Source organism: Leuresthes tenuis, unplaced genomic scaffold (assembly GCF_036924035.1).
Source record: "Leuresthes tenuis unplaced genomic scaffold, fLeuTen1.0.hap1 SCAF_14, whole genome shotgun sequence".
Classification (NCBI taxonomy): domain Eukaryota; kingdom Metazoa; phylum Chordata; class Actinopteri; order Atheriniformes; family Atherinopsidae; genus Leuresthes; species Leuresthes tenuis.
In genome coordinates, this window is record NW_027325368.1 from 4,088,558 (window position 1) to 4,109,207 (window position 20,650).

General features: G+C 41.4%; 1 protein-coding gene across 1 annotated transcript in view; it reads right to left on the reverse strand.

Annotated features, from left to right (window-relative positions):
- vipr2 (vasoactive intestinal peptide receptor 2) overlaps positions 1 to 20,650 on the reverse strand; it is a 70,385-nt gene that overhangs the window by 22,229 nt on the left and 27,506 nt on the right. The window contains exons 3-6 of the mRNA XM_072363745.1: positions 20,008 to 20,121; positions 11,552 to 11,643; positions 3,605 to 3,702; positions 1,849 to 1,981 (exon numbers count right to left, since the gene is read on the reverse strand). Of these exons, the coding sequence (XP_072219846.1) occupies positions 1,849 to 1,981; positions 3,605 to 3,702; positions 11,552 to 11,643; positions 20,008 to 20,121 (437 nt within the window). The remainder of the gene's footprint in view (positions 1 to 1,848; positions 1,982 to 3,604; positions 3,703 to 11,551; positions 11,644 to 20,007; positions 20,122 to 20,650) is intronic.

Below are 20,650 nucleotides of genomic sequence, written 5' to 3' on the forward strand. Positions count from 1 at the left end.
TCTAACAGTCATGGGTGCTTGGTTGTGATTAAAAAGTAGGGGAGAAAACCTTTATTACTAATATGGTTGAAGTCTACAGGCTATCGAGCAAACTGCTGTGGAGGAGCCAGATGCAGACACAGATGAAACAGGAGGTAGAGGAAAGTCAGACTGATTTATTAAAACAAAACAGAAAAGGTGGCCGGAACGCCACAACCAGAACTGGAGGGAACTGAGGAAACTATAGAATAAAGATACAGAACAGAAAGCAGGAAGAACCAGAAGATTAAATCAACTGTGAGAAAACGCTAGAAAAACTCAAAATACAGGGAAAAAAAAAGGTAAAACCACAGATTATGACTCTCAATTCACCACTGAAAGATCTGGGCCCATTCCCACTTTTTTTCATCTGTTTTGTAAAGGAGACCCTTTTCTTTCATTGATCAAGTTTAAGTGGTCATCCTGCTCTCCTGCAGAGGTGTTGGGGCCCTTTACCTCCATGATAGGGCTTTTTATCGATACTGCGATATATATCGATATTTTGTTACCCGATAAAGTATCGATTTTTCAGCCGCGAGTATCGATTTAAAAAGAAAAATTTGAACAAACTTTATTGAAAAGTAAGACGTTACAATTAGTGAAAACACAGAACATTAACATAATACAATATGATGCCGGGGGGGGGGGGGGGGGGGGGGTCACATTATACAAAACAGTGATAAATTAGTTAATAAAAATGTTATATAAAGTGCATATCTCAGTGGTTTTTATGGCTTTTCTGTTTATAGAGTGTAGGACTGTTGTAATGTATTGTTTGAGCTCCTTCTCAAAAATAAAAAAGATGGTTTTGATTAGAGAATTTGGATTTGTGTTTATGGTATTTAGCAAGTAAAACAAGCAGGTTGATGATGTAATATTCACAACATAAACATGAGTCTGCACTGAAGACTCGTTGTGGTCCTTCCGGTTCAAAGGACGATTTATGTCAAATCACACTGTCCCTTTAAAATCTTTCAGAAAATTATGTGTATTTAAGTGTATTATATACGATTTAAGTGTATTAAATCATATCGAATCGTATAAAGTCGTTGGCTGAATGCTGTGTATCGTATCTCCAGATTAGTGTATCGTTACAGCCCAACGAGATGATCACTTCAACTTGATCCCCAAAAAAAGGGGTTCCTCACCTACCTGCCAGAGGGGATTGGACCACGGATGATAAAACCTGATGATTTTTATTCTCAGAAATCAAAGTCGCCATATTGTTAAAGCCACACAAAGTGCTTGTTTTGGTTTTTCACACATTCTGAACTACTTATTGTAGTTAACCATATACCATATACCATAACCATACCATAATATTCTGACTGGCCCTGCTCAGCAGTTGCAGTTTGAATGAGATTAAAATGCTGGATGACCTGCAGCAAAGGTGCTGCTTTTGCCTCTAGTCTGCAGTCAGGAGGCAACAAGGTGAGTAAAGCGAGTCAACAAAGCTTTCCTTCAGACAAAGATGAAGTAAAAGGATCAAAGACAGCTTTCTAAAGACCGAAAGCTATGCTCCCACCAGGTCTTCCCCTATCCATTTGATGCCTTTATAAGCAATAGTTAAAAGGAAAGAGCTCAGAAATGGTATTTGTTCATAGAATTCAACAGGATGTTGCAGCTCTAAGTGTCTCCTACACCATTTCTCGACCTGAAAACAGGTTATGGCGGGATGTTGCACTGCAAGGAGACGGATTCCCACCAAAACACTCCATATCATCTATAAAATCCATTATTCTTCACATGGTAACCATTTCACAGCCTCATGGATGAACACGGAGCCCCAGTAAAGGGCCCGTTACACCATGAATGATAACTACGCCTCACCAGAGACGGCTGGTTGGAGCACTGCGAGTTCCTGTTGAAGAGGATGTCGTCTTTCACCAGCACGGCCACAGCTCTCAAAATGAAGGAGATGAAGAGGTTGAGGTGGATGTAGTTCCTCGTGCAGTGCAGCTTCCTGCACAGATGAAACAGGATTTGTCAAACATTGATACAACCATGCAGAAAAAACTTCTGAAATTAACTCTTTTGTGAGCTCTGCTTGGTCTTGAGCCAAATATTCACGGCCGTTTCATTCTTTTAAATATAAAGCATGTCACGGCCGGCAGGACACAGATGCAGGGTTTTCAAAGTAAGATTGTTTATTCACAACTTGTGGTTCTCCAGAGCAAAACAAGAGGCTATGAACACCTGATAAACTTTCCTCAATATCTATATTCGAGGATAGTGTAGCTGAAAAAAATGACCAAACAAAACCCAATCCACTCCAGGAGGAAAACAGAAAAGGCTGTGAAACGATAACTGTCACGATTTACGTTCTGTTTCATGTCTTGTCTCGTCGCTTCCTGTTTTATTTTGAAATATTAGCCCATAATTACCAAAAATATACTGAGATCAGCACAAGAAGGCAGTTAAACACAAAAGGCGCACATCTGAGCGGGTGCCCCAGCAGTTATAAAACAAATAAACGATTATTAGGTTAAAATGTGTTTAATATGATAAACGATTATTAGGTTAAAATGTGTTTAATATGATATTAATAGCCTATAATAATGAAATATTACCGTTTTTAGATGATACGCCATGTTTTAGTCGAGCTGTGATATGAAAACTGTTGTTTGCAAATTTTGCATTCGACCTTTTTAGTCTAATCTATTTAAAATTAAAATTCAGCCGAACTGCTGATGTCTTTGACATGGACTAAAGGAGGACTCAAAATAAAAATAAATATTCTTCAATCTACCTGTCTCTAGTGGGTTGGGCTAATCCAAAATAGTGAAAACGGGGGGGGGGGTTCTCTGAAGACAGACTGTTATCTACCAATAAGTCGCCTTTACAGCCTTATTTAACACTCTATGATCCCAGTGAGAAAAGGCTCCAACACAACACTGCATCTCCCAGCTATAATGGTTTTATTTGACATTTTTCTTTCAAGCAAGAGTATAACCCCCCCCCCAAATAAAAGTGTTGCTCTGATTAGCATCATCTGAATTGATGAACCGAAAGAATGAAATAAAATGTATCTGTAAGGTAAGACGCTGTCATACACAGTCTTTTCCCTCCCTCGTCACCAACATCCCCCAAACCTTCACAACCAATTTAATCAACCCATAAACAGATCTAAAGTTGTGAGGATCGGCCGAAAATGTCCTCAAAAGCGTCCTCACACAGCTAGGAAGAAGACAAAAAACTAAACTGTGGACATTTAATGATAAAGCTGTGAAATATAAATGCAGCCAGTATTGCACCGCAGCTTTATAATTCAGTTAGACCGGCATTATAATTGGATTTTAAATGAACGCTATTGATCTGTGGCACCGTACACCACGGATTCTGTTTGGTTTGAGTTGATTTCCACCTACAAAAGGATAGTGACCAAAGGCTCAGCTGCAAAGTCCATAAGAACTATAAAGAGAAGAATCAGCCAGCTGCTGCCTGCTTGACATGTGGCGTCCATCAAATCTGCTCGAGCCGTGGAACTGGCTTCATGTGAAGCGTGGGGTGAAATTGCTCCAGATGCGTTTAACAAAAGCCGAGTACCAAAGATCAGTGAAACAAAGGTTGTGTTATTCAGACTTACCGGAAAAGACAGAGGATGGCGCTGCCTGTGGTGAGAGCGATGAGAGACAAACTGTGACCCAGAGTGTACAAAGTCTGCACGACCACGTAGAAGACCAGCTGCAGACAAACACACCAGAGATGAGGATTATGGGCGCTTTCACCCCGACTGCAAAAACAAAAAAGATCATTTGAGTTCTGCACCAATCAGAAAATATTAAAATGCTAAGATCAGGTGGTAAATATAGAATTTCCAAGCTTCATGGTGAAGGACACAGACAATTCAGGAATGTATTAGTTATATATAATGATTTGGTCATAAAGTGGAGCCTGAGCTTCAATTTAAAAGGTATTAAAATCCATATAAAAGGGATTTATGAAGCTATTTAACACGGAGAATCCCTGGACGATTGAATCAAAAGCTGCTTCAGATACATTATGCACTGTTCTTTAAGCAAGCAACACGTTCCAAAGGTTGCATTTGCATTTTTAATTTACAACAGGTAGCCAAAGGAGCTCTTGATGCAGAGAAAAATCCATTCAGGAACTATTAGGTGATGGAAAATAGTAAAACATAATGTCAAAGTACCTATAAAGCTGCTGTCATAAAGATGACTGAACATTTTACCCACATTCCACATCTGAAAACCCACGAAACACCTGACAAAGCATCACAAACATCAATCCTTCCACCATCATGTTAGTCGCGACCTACAAATCAAAGGAGACATATTCTGCCTTTTTTTCACAAGCCGTCATCATTTCTTGAAGTGAAGAGGACGCTTTGGTTAAAAATAGCACAGAAAGACAGTACAGCGGCTCCCCTTTCCACCATGAGTTTACACCTCTGTTCACGCCAACATGTTTCGAGGTGTGGAACGACCCGCTCATAATTTATCCAATTACATTAGAGCCTCTCAAAAAAGGGGTTTGAAGATGGTGGGATATTTTTAAAAGAGTAAAGCAATGGTTTCAAACCCCGAGATTAACAACATATGATAATATGTCAGTAATAAGGACCAAATCACCTGTTTTATCACGCTTTAATTGCATCTTGCTCCTAACATTTATGCTCTTTGACTTAAGCAGGAGTTTCACTTGTAGAGAACCCATTTCCACAGTAAAGTAAAACATCTGCACACTTTTTCTACCCCTTCTACGACGGGTTATAACTCCAATAAAAGCTGCAGGTCAATGCCAATAAAACATTAAAACAAGACAGACAGTAAGTTGTCGGCTCAGCTGTTTTACATTGCATCATCCAAGCTTTACATCTCGAGCTTTGTTTGTATTTTGATGAAATTCTGATTTTAAATCTAGATTTTTCAGATATTTGCATGAAAGTCGCGAGGTTATGATGACGGTTTGATTTGATGAGTTATTACAGCATCAATCATTCATAGATGCGCTTAAAGAAACTAACTGCATCAAAATATTAGAGTTTTGCTTGAATAAAATAGTCGATTAGCTGCAGGCTGGCCTTGGTAAAAGCTCACTGGTTTGGGCAGAAATGATTGAAGAGTGTATACAGGAACAAGTGGGGAAGAGGTTTAGAGAGCGAGAGGATTAGCAGGGACAAGAAAGAAAGAGAGAACAGTACAATGAGCAATTCAGCTGTGCCACCGGTGACCTAAAACAAGCCAACAGGAGAAAGCTGCAGTTACACAACGGCAAAGGACCACAGCAGAGAGCAGACGTTTGATTTCACGGCCGAGTTGTTGTTCTTCTGAGGACAAAGCCCCCAGAATCCGATAATGTGGCGGTTTAGATATCAGTCATTCTTGTACACAAAGAGCAACGTTTCCAACGATCAATCGAGCTTCTGCGAGGACTTTCAGTTATCCGAGGGCATTCTGGCTTTCGTCTCCTTCTTCCAACTGTCTCTGAGAAAAGAAGCTTTACAGGAAGAGTTCGATTTCAAGTACGAGGTCGGCATTTAAAACCCAAGCTTGTACACTGAATGAAGAGTCTCCACAGACCAGAGTCAGGACCTCTTGGACATCCCAGCAAGGGATCGAGAAAAATGCTTCCATTAAAATGACCTGGAAGCGTCTCCTTGGTTGCAAACAACTTAAATTTATATGAAAAAGAAAATACACCTGTTTAAATTCTAAGATTTTGATAAAAACATCTGGTCTTTGCATCGAGTCTGTGCACAAACACATACGATATGATACGCTTTATTGTCCCCAAAGGGCAATTGTCAGGGACTGGTGGTGAGGTAGGACCCAGATGCAGCTCTTTGGTTCAAAAACAAGGTTTATTCCACAAAACTGGGAGCAACAGCAGGAACAAAAGGCGCGGCAGAGCCGGATCAAAAATACTTCACTGTGAAAAGGCAAAAACAAAACAAGACTATGGCATGGGATCATTAACTAAACTGGACTCTGGCTATGAGGCAGGTAATCAAACTTCTCTCTCTGTGGCATGAAGGGAAAGTGAGGATTCTGCAGTGAAAGTAAACCAGGAAGCTAAATACTGTGGAGGGAGTGATCAGTGAATGAGGTGCAGCTGTGAACAATGAGCCAGGTGATGAGTGAACTGAGGGGAAAAACATGACTAGAACAAAACATGAGTAAACAAACTGTGGCATGACATAAACTGTGACAGCAATTAGTCTTGGACTCAACTGCTGTTACGTTAGCTGCTTTTACAAAAACCAATAAATGCTGCAACCCTCAATGAACTGAAGCAAAGTGGACCATAAGTCCTCCACATAACGTCACACAGAAACCCAGAAAACTTCAACTTCCTGCTGCTGAAGCCGCTTCCACAAGCTGCTGAGCCACGGAGTGCGTTCAGTTTTCCAATTCTGGCTTCACTTATGTTCGAAAAAGACAAGATTATGTTTTCAATGACGTCCTCACACGTTTTCACATTGTTCTGCTGTATTTAATTCCTTTTTTACGACTGTTATATTGAACATAAATGCATTGGAATTAGGCTTTTTGTCTGGATCTAATTCCATCTGCTGCTGCAAAATGGCTTTGGTTAAAATCTATAATCTTTGCTTTCAATAAACGGAACTAAATATCAAAAGATCCAACCACAAATAGAACTTTAGCATGATCTCAGTGAGCCTAAATTGGCGTCTTTGTGGGAGGCTTTTTCACCAAAGAACATGGATTATGCAGGTTGTAGATGTTCAGGTCTGATTTAGTGCAGTTTTAAACTAAAATTGTACATTATTGTACTCTATAATCGGTACAGTTTGCCCTCCTGCTTTAACACCACATTTTTACATCTAATGTGGATCTGAACACTGATAGATTCAGCTCTTATTTCCTGTTTTTCACCAAAATCTGCTGCAACCAGCAACAAAAAATTACCTTATTGTAAATGTAAATGTAATTTATTTACAACAATCCATTTTGGTGCACCAAAGAACTTTACAGCAGATAATAAATAAAGAAAAGAATAAGTACAAAACAATAAAATAACATTAACACAATAAAATACAGCAAAATTGAATAAGATAATATAAAAGTGTCACCATACTACTGGGTATTAAAAGCCATCTGAAATAAGTAGGTTTTTAGCCTAGATTTAAAGAGGCCCAAAAAAATTGCACAAAAAAGCATCAAAAATAAAAAAAAAGCAACATTTTGATGCCACAGTGTGCAAATAACCGAGCCTATAACTAACCCAAGGTTTAATTCAAAATGCATCTTCATCATCATACAGGTAGTGGAAATTAATTACTTGCACAGCCTCTGGGTATTATGTCTTCATATTAAGTTTCTACCTGAAAAAAGAGTGAATATCAGCTGCAAAGCTGCAGGGACAAGATTGGCTTGAAGTCTGGAGTCACTTTGAGGAATTTTTAAACCATAATAACCATCAGAAAAAAGTCCAGGAGGCAGAAGGTTTTTTGAACAACAGGTTTATACTTTGAAATCCACCCAAATGTAGTTTTTTCAGACCTGGCTCACAGTAAATATCAGACACAGTGGGGTCTGAGTGCAGGTGTGAAGGCAGCGATGAATCAAAGTGTTCAGACAGAAATAGTCCTCTGACATTTCTAAAATGTCCTCAAGCGCCTCGGCGACAAATTTATTCAGAGCAGCTGTCAGTCATCCATCTTTCCAGTAAAAACTGCTCCAGCACCGGTGAGAAGATGCTGGTCAGTGATGACACCGAAAGGGGTTTTCTTTGTGCTTTTGTGTCTGCCGAATAAAGGTTTAACCCGAAAAATGTGCTGGGTGGAAAATGAAGCAACATTCTGTAAACTCTGATCTCATTTAGGAACTTTGCCTTCAGATTTCCTCATGACATTAAATATGTCTCTTGTGTTTCAGCGCAGATGTGATGCAATGAGGCCTTTGTGCTTTTCAGACTCATTAAAGCACTCAAACTGGAGGATGAGAAGAATTAAAACTGTTGTTGTTGACAACACTGGAGTTTTTGGCATGAAGAGTAGATAATATCCCCTTCGAAAAGGAAACAGACTGAAATATGCCCTTAAACGCTCTCTTTCTCTCTCTATATATATATATGATGCCAGAAGAAGGTGTTGAGTTCTTTTTGTGAGAAAACCAAAGTGTGTTTGACGAGAAGCAAAAAGGACACGCATCAAATTTACACCAACTTCAAAAGGACGGGTCCAGCCTTGTGGGGGGGGGTGTCAGATCCCATCAGTCCTCCTCACCTTACAGTCAAAGTCAGCGTTTTCACAGGACTCCCACTCTGTTGTCAAATCTCTGTGGTGTAAAGATAAGATTCTGTGCTAAACTCTGGCTTTTCTGGGAGGCGTTCAGCTTTTATTCTGCAGCTGGACAACGAGACCAACCCTCCAGCCGGAGTCTCACACTCTGTTTGAAATGTCCACCTGCTCACTGTGTGGAGTCAGAGTAAAAGAGGGGTTAAAGAGAGATGAAGATGCCTTTTTATTATGCATCTGAAGTAGCAGATGGATTCAGCTGAAGTCTCTGCAGAACACGGAGATAAAACTGTTGGATAATCTTTAGTTGTATTTCCTATTCAAACACCGAGAGAAGCTGTAAATATGTCACATTTTGCTTTGCTTTTGTATTTAACTCAGAATAAGTCTCATTCAGATTAAATAAAAAAAAAGGGCTGAGACGACAGCATCGGCACACATACGGGTATTTGGCAAAAACACAAAAATTCATCCTTTGTCTAGACACGCTTAATCCGTCAGTCGGGTCGCGGGGGGGGTTGGAGGTGAGAGGCGGGGTGCGCCCTGGACAGGTCCATCACGGAGCCACACAATCACAGTCACTCCTAAGGACAATTTTAGAGACACTAACTAACCTAACATGCATGTTTTTGGACGGTGGGAGGAAGCCGGAGAGAACCCACGAACACACAGGGAGGAACCTGCAGACTCCACAGAGAAAGGCCCCAGCTGGGGATCGAACCCTCTCCCTGTGAGGCGACGGCGCTAACCGCCACACCACCGTGAGCAGCGGCGTTCATACTGTTGAAGCTCACCTGCAAACGTCTGACAAGCAAACTGTGACACAACTTAACAAACCTCCAAATACATTTACTGTTTCAAATATGAATCTTCAGCAGAAATTCTTTTTATTATCAGGCAGAAAAGGTTTATGATGTTTGCTCACCAGGCTTTCTACTGGTGGCCAGTGATCTGTTCGCGCCTGTAGTCCATTTCAATGCTTTTTGTGGACACAGCCTCACAGACCCATCTGCAGCCACTTACTGTACACTGTATTGTAACATCCTTTTATCACCTAATGTGACTACTGCATCACTTCAGTGCTTTCAAGACACATGACCAATTATTTCCTTTTTACTGCTGATTAATGCCAGAAAAACAGGAAAAGATAAAGGTTTCAGCTCCTGAAAGTTTTTTATTTCGTGCTTATTATCTATAAAGGGCTGAAATAAAGAAGAAAAACTTCTCAAAAAGCCTTTTCGGTGTTTTTATACAATCAATTCAGCTGTTTGTCACTGCTCCACAAAGCCAGATGGGAGTGTTTGGAGCTGAGAGGAAGATGGATGAAATGCTGGCAGGACGAGCACCGAAAGTTGCAAACGTAGCTTTCACAACAACTGCAGACACGGAAAAGCTGTCAAAAAGAAAGTCTGACAACAGATGGAATAAATCGTGTGTCAACAGCACCAAATCCTTTCAAAACTACGATTACACGGGACAGAGGATTCATTCTCAGCTGGCGCTCACTTGCAGTTTTCAGTGACCTTTACTGAAGAAGCCTTTTTGATATCAGGTCAACTTGTCTCTCCACTTCTGTCCATAAGCGCTGGGTTGGTTTGGAAGACATTATGAATCGGGATTTTTCCCCAGATGGTTCTGCTTTCTCAAAGATTCATTCATCTTTGGAAAATAACTTGATGATCCTTTTCAGACACCTACTCAAGTATTCCACCAAGAGATAAATGCTACCTTTTCTTCCTTTGTCCAACAAAATCCGCCTAAAAAGATTGAGCGCTTAGATCTGACAGGAGAGCCGTATTGTTCAGGATGTTTAAGTTTAAGACTTGAACTGAGAGAATCGGTGGAGGCAGGTTGGAAGGTTGCACAAGCCCAACGGACTTGACCCAAACTGAACCCCCCGCAGTGAAAGAAGAGGGCAGCAGCAATTTCCAAAGCAGAAACTCTTCTTCTGCCTCTCCAGTTTGGAGGAGGAATTCCACACACTCCCCCAAAAGTGCTAAGAGGTCACCTCACAGGAGTCCGAATAAGCTGCTGGTGCAAGAGATTGTCCCGCAGAATAACTGCATTTTGTAGAACTTAGTTATTAAAACCTGGTGTGAAGGGGGTGGGTATCGTTTTGGATTCATCACATCTCTAAAAACACTCTATAATCACCTCATTTCTGAACCTAATTGCCAAACTTTTGCCAATCTTATTTCATTTTAGAGACTCTAAGAGAGTGAATATAGAACATTAAACAGGTGGGAATTATTCAACAGAAACAACAACACCATCATGGAACATTCATGGGTCCAAAAACTTAGGCTTGAACCCAAATAAGCTAAAAATGTACTATCCAGAACCAAATTGGACCTATTTATTATTTTAAAGCACTGGAACTTGACTGGAAAGCAGTCCCAGACCAAGATGCAATGCTCTCTCAGCTTATCTTACAGAGTTTCTGTTTTTTAAGTGATTTTTTCCAGGACAAATGACCTTTATTGAAGAGTTGCTCAACACGAAATGAGGGCAGAGAAAGAGGAAGAGGACATGCAGCTCGTTGGGCTTCAGTGAGATTCAGCCCACTCAACCAGCTGAGTACCAAGGACCAAGTGTTTTATTCTTATGAGCTCCTAATGGACCATGCATGTTTGGGTCTATGATGTGAACCTACCAGAACACAACCGAGTAGATGAGAGCTGATGGCTGCGCTGCATCTTTTTTATGAAAACAGGAAGCAACACAGTTAGCTCTACGCTGCAAGGAGAGTCTTCCACGTTAACAGCTGTCAAAGTTTTGAACTCATGAATTGGATTACTTTCCTCTCACTTAAGTTACATCAGTGGAGCAGATGAAGTATTATCGGTGTGAATCTCATGGGTTCAGTGTGGAAGCGTCACTCGTTCCAGACCAGATTGTCTCTTGTTTCTAATTAAGGTTAAACCAGGGCTCACAGCAGCAGGGTAGTTAAACTGTCTGACCGGCTAAAAAATGTCCTCTTTGCCGTTATACAGACATTCTCTGACAACAGGAAATGACACAGTAACTTGCTGAAAGCGTGAAGGCAAATGGTTTCATAATCGATGCAAAAAGCAGACAGATGGGCCCCGGATTGCTCACTACCTCTGGGCATATTGACCTTTTAAAGATGCAGTGTCCCTCCACCAACTGGTGTTAATTAACAGCCAACCCTGCAGGATTCATCAATTGGAGGCCACTAATGGTCCGTGTTATGTTATGGCTTCCTGTGCCACTCACTTACAATTCGTTAGAGCTTCGGTGACAGATGCAACAGACAGAAAAACCAGAGGAAACAGACATGTACGGCACCTTGTCCTGGCTGGCGTCGGCCCCACACACGCTGCTTATGTTGGGGAAAACCTCCGACCAACCTGCCGCCGTGCAGTTCCTGCTGATGTTACCTGTGAGAGAAGAGAAGCACCAGAAATTACTCCGATCCGGAGACAAAGAACCAAAGCACACTTCATTTAGGTAATGAAAAGCAACAGCAGCCAGCAAGACGAGTAAAGAAACTAAAGAAAGTACGTTAAAATGGAAAAGCAGTCCGGGAGAAATGAAGTGCACCCACTGATTCGGTAGCTTAAAGAAGCACCTTTAAACAGCAATCATTTGAAGTAATCAGTTTCTCTATGACATCATCAGTCCATCACATGGTTGTGGAGGAATCTCGGCCACTCTTCTCTCCAGCGCTGCTTCAGCTCATTGAGGTTTGCAGCATTGGTTTCTGCACAGCTCTCTTAAGGTCCCACCACAGCATCTCAGTCAGGCTGAGGTCTGGACTCTGACTGGACCATTGCAGCACCTTGATTCTTTTCTTTTCCACACATTCTGCTGTAGATCTGCTGCTGTGTTTGGGATCTTTGTCCTGTTGATGAGCCAGTTTCAGCCCAGCTTTAGCTGTGGGACAGATGGCCTCACATTTGACTCTAGAATACTTTGGTATCCAGAGGAGTTCATGGTGGACTCAATGACTGCAAGGTGCCCAGGTCCTGTGGCTGCAGAACCAGCCCAGATCATCAGCCCTCCACCACCGTGCTTGACAGCTGGTATGAGGTGTTTGTGCTGATCTGCTGTGTTTGGTTTCCTCCAAACGTGCTGCTGTGCATTAGGACCAAACATCTCCACTTTGCTCTGGTCTGTCCAAAGGACATTGTTCCAGAAGTCTTGAGCTTTGTTCAGATGCAGCTTTGCAAACCTAAGCTGTGCTGCCATGTTCTTTTTAGAGAGAAGAGGCTTTCTCCTGCAGCCCTTCCAAACAAGCCATCCTTGTTCAGTCTTTTTCTAACTGTGCTGTCATGACCTTTAACCTTTAACATGCTAACTGAGGCCTGTAGAGTCTGAGATGTAGCTCTGGGCTTTTTCACCTTGGGGTGACCTTTAACCTTTAACCTGCTAACTGAGGCCTGTAGAGTCTGAGATGTAGCTCTGGGCTTTTTCACCTTGGGGTGAACTTGCTGGGACGTCCACTCCTGGGAAGATTGACAGCTGTCCTGAATGTTTTCCACTTGTGAATAATCTTTCTCTCTGTAGAACGATGGACTCCAGATAGTTACTTAACACCTGAATGCTCCAGAGCTGCAAACTTTCAGCATTTGTGATTCATTCTGTTGATGAGGTGCATTTGATCAGCAGCACCTGTTTTTTAATTCCTGCAGAAGTAGACATTTTTCTGGATTTGGGTTTAGTTTTTGTTAAATAAAACATGACAGACTGTTTTCTTGTTTATCTGAGGCTGTATTGACCTGGAAAAGAGTAGAAGGTGTATTTACTTTGTCACTTTTTATTCATTCATTTTCTTTGACTAAATGCTGCCTTTAACTTGTTAAATGTAGTAAAGTAGAACTTCTGCAGAATATCCATTGGCTTTCAGTGGCACTGGTAGCTGTTACCTGATATATTTTATATCACCAGTCCCCACGAAGGTGAGCGGCTGTTCCTAAGTACAGTAACATCAATTTAAAACGCACATCAATCTTAAAAACACAGTTTCATTGAGAGCAGCTGTGCTGAAAAGATTGATTATCTTAAGAGTTTAATGAATGATTATTGAGGGAGTTTGAGTAGCAACACTACGTCATATTTAGCACACACCCATGAAACATCTAAATGAGCTAAAGACATGAAGTCAAACAAAAAACTAAGCGATTAAACTACATGAGAAATGTAAAGATGCTAATTCCCTGAAATATATCTTTATCCTTAAGGATATATTGTTTTGAAATGTCACAAAAGGATAGAATACCCAATCACCGACCTCCTAAATGCTGATGGAGATTAATTAACTCATTTAAATTTAATCCCACCATCATCTTTGATGTCTCACTTCGCTGTTTATTCCTTGATTATGAGCCTCATTCATCACCATCCTTTGCTTTTTTGCTGCTGTTTATTCGTAGCTGTTTGAAGTTAGATTCACTAAAGTCTCTTAAGTAAACAGATGAATGCAACTGTCAGAAAGTCAATGCTAAAAAAATATTTGTAAAGCATGACTAATAAGAGAGGTGGTGTGGCATTTACGATACGAGAAGATTATAGCCCGCAGTGGATGAAGTTAGACTGATTGAAGTTATATCAGAGGATGATACTTGAGACGATAAAGGCATACATAATTACCCCGAGGCAGCCGGGTGACACAATCCTCCCAACTACCACTGAGATGTAAAAGTTGCTTTCAGGAGATAAATGGATTAAATCACAAAAACAGACTTCCAAAGTAATTTGACGGCAAAGATGAGTGGATAAACTGAGAATCAAGCTTGTTACATTTGTATGTTTTACTTGAATTCAGTTTGGTATCAGAGTTAAAATCGAATAAAAATCTACTGAATTTCCCCCCTTAAGAGGACAGGCTGTCATTTAATCCAGAACTTGGCCAACTTTGAGATGTGGGATCATAAGCAAAAAGAGGAAAACGCTGTTTTAAATTAGAACTACGCTGAAGAATCACTGAACATGTTTGGATGAGACCAGAAAACTGGACCAACACACACAGATCATAAGGGTGAGGAACAAAAGACTCAAAAGGCTCGAAAGGAACTCCATAAATGCTCTAAAGTTCCATCATTTTGTGCAAACAGTAAAGCAAAAGTGAATATTAAAACGGCTAAAAAGCTGCTCTCATCCACAGATCATTAATTCTTGTGTCAAACAGCTTAAAGTGTCAGAAATGGGATTTAAAATAATTCCATTAAGACTACATGTCAACTTTCAGTTGCTTTAAGCATTTCCAGGACGTCTCTCTGCTCTAATAAAGAACTACAGCTTCAGACAAATTCCCCCTTTAAGTAGAGTCAGTGGCACTTGTTTTCACCTCATCACATCACAACTCTAAACCTACATACTGTGGAAACCATTTAGGAAAATCCTGTTTATTCGTGCAAGCTTGGCTTTAGTGTCTTTTACAGACTTTTTTCCCCCCATCTGGAGCTGCTGCTGTTTTAGGGGTACCGTGTGAGGCATTATCAGAAGATTAGGAAAGATCACAGTCATGAGAGAGTTCAGTCAATGCTGAGCACAGAGGTTTGGACCAATAACTGATGTCTGTACCGGACAGAAGTCTCTGCCTGATGTGCTTCAGGCTTGCTAATTCATGCAGCCTGGTAGAGGATTCATTGGTGCTTGAATGAAGTCAGCGTCCAGCAGCACAAAAGCACCACAGGGGTTTCCCCCTCTCAGTATCTCTTCATTCTGTATACCTCAGACTTACAGGACACCTCAGAGCTCTGATGACTCTGCTGTTGTGGGATCTATGACAGTGAATGACAAAAGGCTTGGTGGTGTGGGAGCAATTACCTCATCTTGAATGTGCACAAGAAAAGGGAGTTATTGTGGATTTTAGGAGGGAAATATACTGTTTTTAACCAAGGAAGAGGAGGAGGGGATGAAGACCAACCTAGGTGTTGTCTACAAGAAGGGACAGAGCAGGTTGTACTTATTAAGGAAGTTTGGGTTCTGTCAATGTCTGCAAGATGTTTAATCTTCAATTAGTTTGTGGTGCAGAGTGCTATCTGCTTCGCAGCCATGTGTTGGGGAAGTAGCTTCAGAGTCAGTGACTCAAACTGATAAAGAAGGCGAGCTCTGTGCTGGTGGCTGCCCTGGGGTCCCTGCAGTCTTCAGTCAGAGGGTACTTCAGCTCTGAAGCAATAAGTACAAGATCAGCAGGTTCATAGAGGAGTTGAGTCTTCAAGAGCTGTGTGACGCTCCGGGTTTCTGCTGTGGAGAAGCAGCTTCAGTCAGTGCGGTTACATGAGCGCCATCGGATCGGATTAATGGCTAAATTACAATAAGACTGAGATATTCAGCTCATGTAACAAGCTTAATCTGGCAAGAAAACAGATCGAATCGGGTTACTCGCGATCGAATTAAGATATAACTCGATCCAAATGCCCAGCGAGAGCCTGCAGACGACAGCTGATCGGATCGAGCGTTCTGCGCATGCTCCAGATTTTTCCCGCGATCGTCACCCGGAAGTGGAAGGAGACGATGTTACTGTTGTTGTCGCCGCGTCAGAAAGAAAGAAACAACGCGATGGAGAATGCGCCGTTGTGCATCGTCTGTGCCATAACCAGCTCATCACCGATGGAGAGGGACGCAGCTTCATCTCGCTCTGCGTTCGCCATCTTTCTGAATGCCTGAGTTTGTTGTTGTTGGAGGTGAAGACGTCAACAGGAAGTGGCTCTATTAGCGATAGCCGAAATGGGGACAGCGCCACCTATTGTACCGGGGTATGACACGCTTTCTGCCAGTGATTCCATTCATTCACCGCCATATATCCAAGGATAATTACCCTCAGATAAGGAGCAGAACCCAACTGTAGCTATAATCCAGTTAATCTCATCATGTAGACCCACTGAGTGTGTCTTAAATAAGTGCCAAGACCAGCAGACTGAACTGCAGAGGAAGATTTTCTGGAGGTTGCTCTGCCAAAAATCACTGCAGTGCACGGGGAGTTGATCTCCCCTCGGGAATTCCCAGAATGCACTGTAAATAGCTCAAAGCATCACTTGCTTACTGAGTAGAAGTAAGCACACTTTTGCCTTAATACTCCCCAAACAAACTTTTTCCCCACTCTTTCCCTGCATGCTAAACACAGTTGGAGCGCAGGGATTATTTTAATGGGTGCAATGCTGTTTTCAGCAACAATGAGCCCCGGCTGCCACCGCTGCACAGAGGAAGTCAGCGGTGTGAATTAAAGCTTCAACAAATCCAGTGGAGTGTTGTTTGGATTTGTGAACAGTGGGGATGGAAGTTCTCACTCACTATGGTAAAGTGGTTAACACCAGCCTTTAAAGATATAAATAATGGTGTTTCACTGAAATAAGAGTATATTTTTTATAGTTTTACATCAAACATTTTGAGGTTTCAGTACTTCTATCTGTCCAAAACAGCTGGGATGCTGTGTGAATGTAAATAAGGGCAGAATGATGCTGCTGATCTCATTAACCTGTGCAATGACTGACAGCAATGCACAAAAATTAAAAGTTGATTGACATAATTGGGACTCTGGTCCTCTGGCTTTACCGTCCATGCCGTAATCCCACTGTCCATCCTCCCCAGAAGCACTTCTGAACATGCAGTAGTTGTGCAATATTACATTTGTGACAGTTTCATGTGATGCAGAATGGAAGCATGTTAAAATCTGCAGAGGGAAGTGGAAGCATCTGATGTTTTTGGCTCCCAAACAGAGCGCAGTCGACATCGGAGTAGCAACCCGTGAGAAAAACGCTGTACACTGACAGCCAGTGCACTCGTGCATGCTGTTACTTACAGGCACGCCTGTGGCTGGGGACCCAGGCTGTACAGTCCAGAAATCAGATGAGGTGTTCACTTATTTTTCAAGCAATGAAGCAGCATGAAGCAGTAGGTGATAACCCCAAAATTAAAACCAGATCTTCAGCTAATCAGTTTAGGTCCAGCCCAAAGAGTTCGTAAGGTTAATGTCTTCAGTCCTGTGTTTTCTTTAAAGAGACCGACTTTGCTCATCTCAATGGCTGCTTATTTTCTACACTGATGATCAACAGGGCTTGTGTTTTCACACCATCTGGAAAGCCCCCCCAGGAAAGGACGCCTTTCATGTTGCAACACTGTGGTTTGAAGACAAGCTGCAGGGTTGGTTCTTAGTGAGATCGGCACGATTAATCTCCTGATGTTAATGAGGGAAACTTACTTCAGTACACAGCTGAATAAACACAAAAGCAGATAAAGACTTTCCACTTTAAAAAGTCATATTTGACTTTATATGAAAGAATGCAGCGAGATTAAATCAAATCCAACCAGGTGTTTGATTTCTCACTTTGGTAAAAGAAAACTTTGATGATTTCTTGTTTTGTCAGCACTTTTATTGCACCGACAGAAACACTAAGATGTTTGGTAACTTCAGGGCGTGTTAGCCCGATTTTTTCATTGGAAGCCCAAGAACAAGCTGGAGAAATCGTTTATTAAATAAAGTATTTATTAGTGGTCACAAGTAGAGTATATTGCAGCGCTGGACTCCGTCAGGCCGAGCCCCGATATCCGGAAACATGTCATATTTATATTCAGCTTTATCTCACAGAAGTTGTTTTCACACATGTCAGAGTATAATTGGCCAGTTTTTAGTGGCATGATCAGGCCAGCTGCTGTCCTTGTTGTGTTCTTTGGATGTGATAAACTGTTTTAGGCGTGGATCTAATGTACCAGACCTATCTGCCCTAATACAGATGTTTTGTCTGACCCAGTTGTTTATGTCATTCTAAGGTCTTGGACCATTTTAAGGTCATCTGTTGTGCAGAATGAGCAGAGTGGAAAAGTACCAGCTAGGAACAGAGGTTATTTAGGAAAATACAGAATATGAATTTATAATGTCTAAGAACAAAGCCAATGATAACAGGCGCCTGGACTTTAGCACCCGGCCGAGGCTAAATGTTCGTCTTACATAAGAAGTCTGCAGTGTTTCAGTAAAAATGTGGTAACTTTGAGGGTCTCAGAGAGGGAGGTGTCAGTGTGAGCTTTGGCTCTGTACAAGCCGCTGGGCGCTTTCTGCTGTTCAGTCATCAATGTAAACCAGAGCGGAAACCCAAGCTGCCCTCTGGTCACTGGCTGGGAAGCTGTGATGGGTCAGGAGGGAATCCACTGACCGGACAGGCCAACGCAGACGAGGCGATAAGTGTGTGTGATTCATGGGACACGAGGGCAGAAAACCCATAACTGACTCAGCCTCCGACGACTGGCCGATGTACTGCTGTGTGTCATCTGCTGTTGTTCATCTGCGGTTGTCTTTTGATAGTTTTAAGACCTCGTAGGACCCAGATAAACGTCTTTATTATGTCCTGAGAAACACATTGTAAAGTGCTTGCTGAATCTATAAAAAGTTCAAAAGGTCGCGGCTAAGTTCTTTTTCACATGACCCAACTTTTCCTAATGATGTAGATTAAAAAGGAAGGAAGAAAGGCAGTAGCAAGTCGAGATGATTACAGTAATCTGTTTGCACAGTATTTATCCCCCTTTTCCTTTTGAAGTCAAAGGGTGAAAGTAATTCTCTCCATTGAGCGGGTAGAGTCAATCATCTTGAAATAAGGAGCAGTGGTGGGAGAATTCCTCTGAAGGCAGCATTTAGCAATTGTCTTTTCTTAATTGTGGCCTGAAGTCATTTTTAGAAAAAAAAAGTCCCTTTTTACAAAACCTTCAGGGATAATTAGGTCCAGGGATATAAAGCAGAGAACATATAGCTGGTCTCAGAGATCAAATGACTCAGTTCTCTCCTGAAAGCTTTGTCCTTGGGGCCAAAAAACATATGCAGGATCCACTGGAGTCAGTTCACGCTCCCTGCAGGGAGTATTTTCCTGCTAATATGTATTCAATTAAGAGAGTTAGCGGAGGTTGACTTGGTTTTTCGTCATATGTCTCATATTTCCTATCAAAGCAACGTCAACTGGTGCATTAAATGAAAAAACAAGGCACGTTCAAAGCTCTGAAACAAGAGGATTCAAGCGACAGAAAAGGCTGCAGGTCTTTTGAGTTTGCATGGTCCCAGTGAACAGTGATCGCATCAGAAAATTGCTTCTGTGCATCATATTCCACAAAATCTAAATTGAAACAAAGTCTAAAAGCCTATTTAAACTTTAAAGTCAGTTATGGAAGAAAGACACAACTGAAGACAAGTTTTAGCTGCATAATGTGACATAAAAATGACCATATGCCGCATAAATTGAATAATTTAATAGCCTGATATCCGTGTAAAAACAATAACTTTGTGCATTAAATTCTTAGATGAACTGACAAATATAACATTCATGTGAAATATTCCAATACAGGTGAAGTCATGCAACCAAAATTCTATTCATCCAGCTTTTTAAACCATTTAATTTCACATATTTTGTCATTTATTAGCTCCTCACAGTTCAAACCTGACAGAAAATCAACAAATGGAGGGAGAAGAAGCAGCCGAACAGTGAATTTATGCTGCGGGAGATGGAAATGTTGGCAGTGTTTCACATTCATGCATATTTTAAATTAAATACGATAACACGAGCAACTTTACTGTCAATTAAATGTGGTGGAGTGGCATTAAAGATTGAAATACTCAGTAGAAAAGCACACAAAATGAACACTGTAGTTCAAGACCAGGCTCACAGTTTTTAAATCATTCATCTGCAGTCAGAGTGATGCAACAATGCTTCTTCCTGTTCACGTAACATCTTATCGACTGATTAAATTAATCTGTAGAAACACAATAGATTCTTTCATTTAATTCTTGATAAAAGGTTACTAAATAAATCACGGCTCACCATTTCTGCCAAAAATGGTCTTGAGGACTCGAGGACAGGGGATGGTGACGGTCTCTCCAAACTCGACTCGCTCCCAGCACGCGATGTTGTCCCAAGTTCCTTTGCATCCCGGGTCTGTGGAAAACAAAAGTGGCCTCATCAGTCACATGTCCACGCTAAAAACAGCAGCATCATAGGGGTTAACGGGGGTTTTAGAGCATGAAATACAGGAGTTCAGCACCGGAAACCTGCGTGCTGGTTGCATCCTGCTCGGCTTCATGTGTAACAACTGAAAGAGTGATGACAGTCATTTAATCTTCATCTTACCATGAAAGTGTATTCTTTCAAGGAAAAAGTCATATTTGAATGTCTTAGACTTTGGCAATTATGCTATTAGGCAAACGAAATGTCATATAAAAGCTCAAAGCTACAAATGGCATCATCTAACAAAGGAGGTTTTGCAGAAATGTGACGGTTAAACAACACATCATGATGTGAGAAGTCAAATCAAATTCTGCTTTGTCAAATACTCTGATCAAAGCTGATGATTCGTTAAATATCTCTTTAAAGAGCTGCGTGTCTTCAGCCAGCTCATAAGAGCTGAGTCTGGACAGCATGTCTGGTGTACAGATGATTTGACTGCATTAAGTCCTCAAGACAAAGG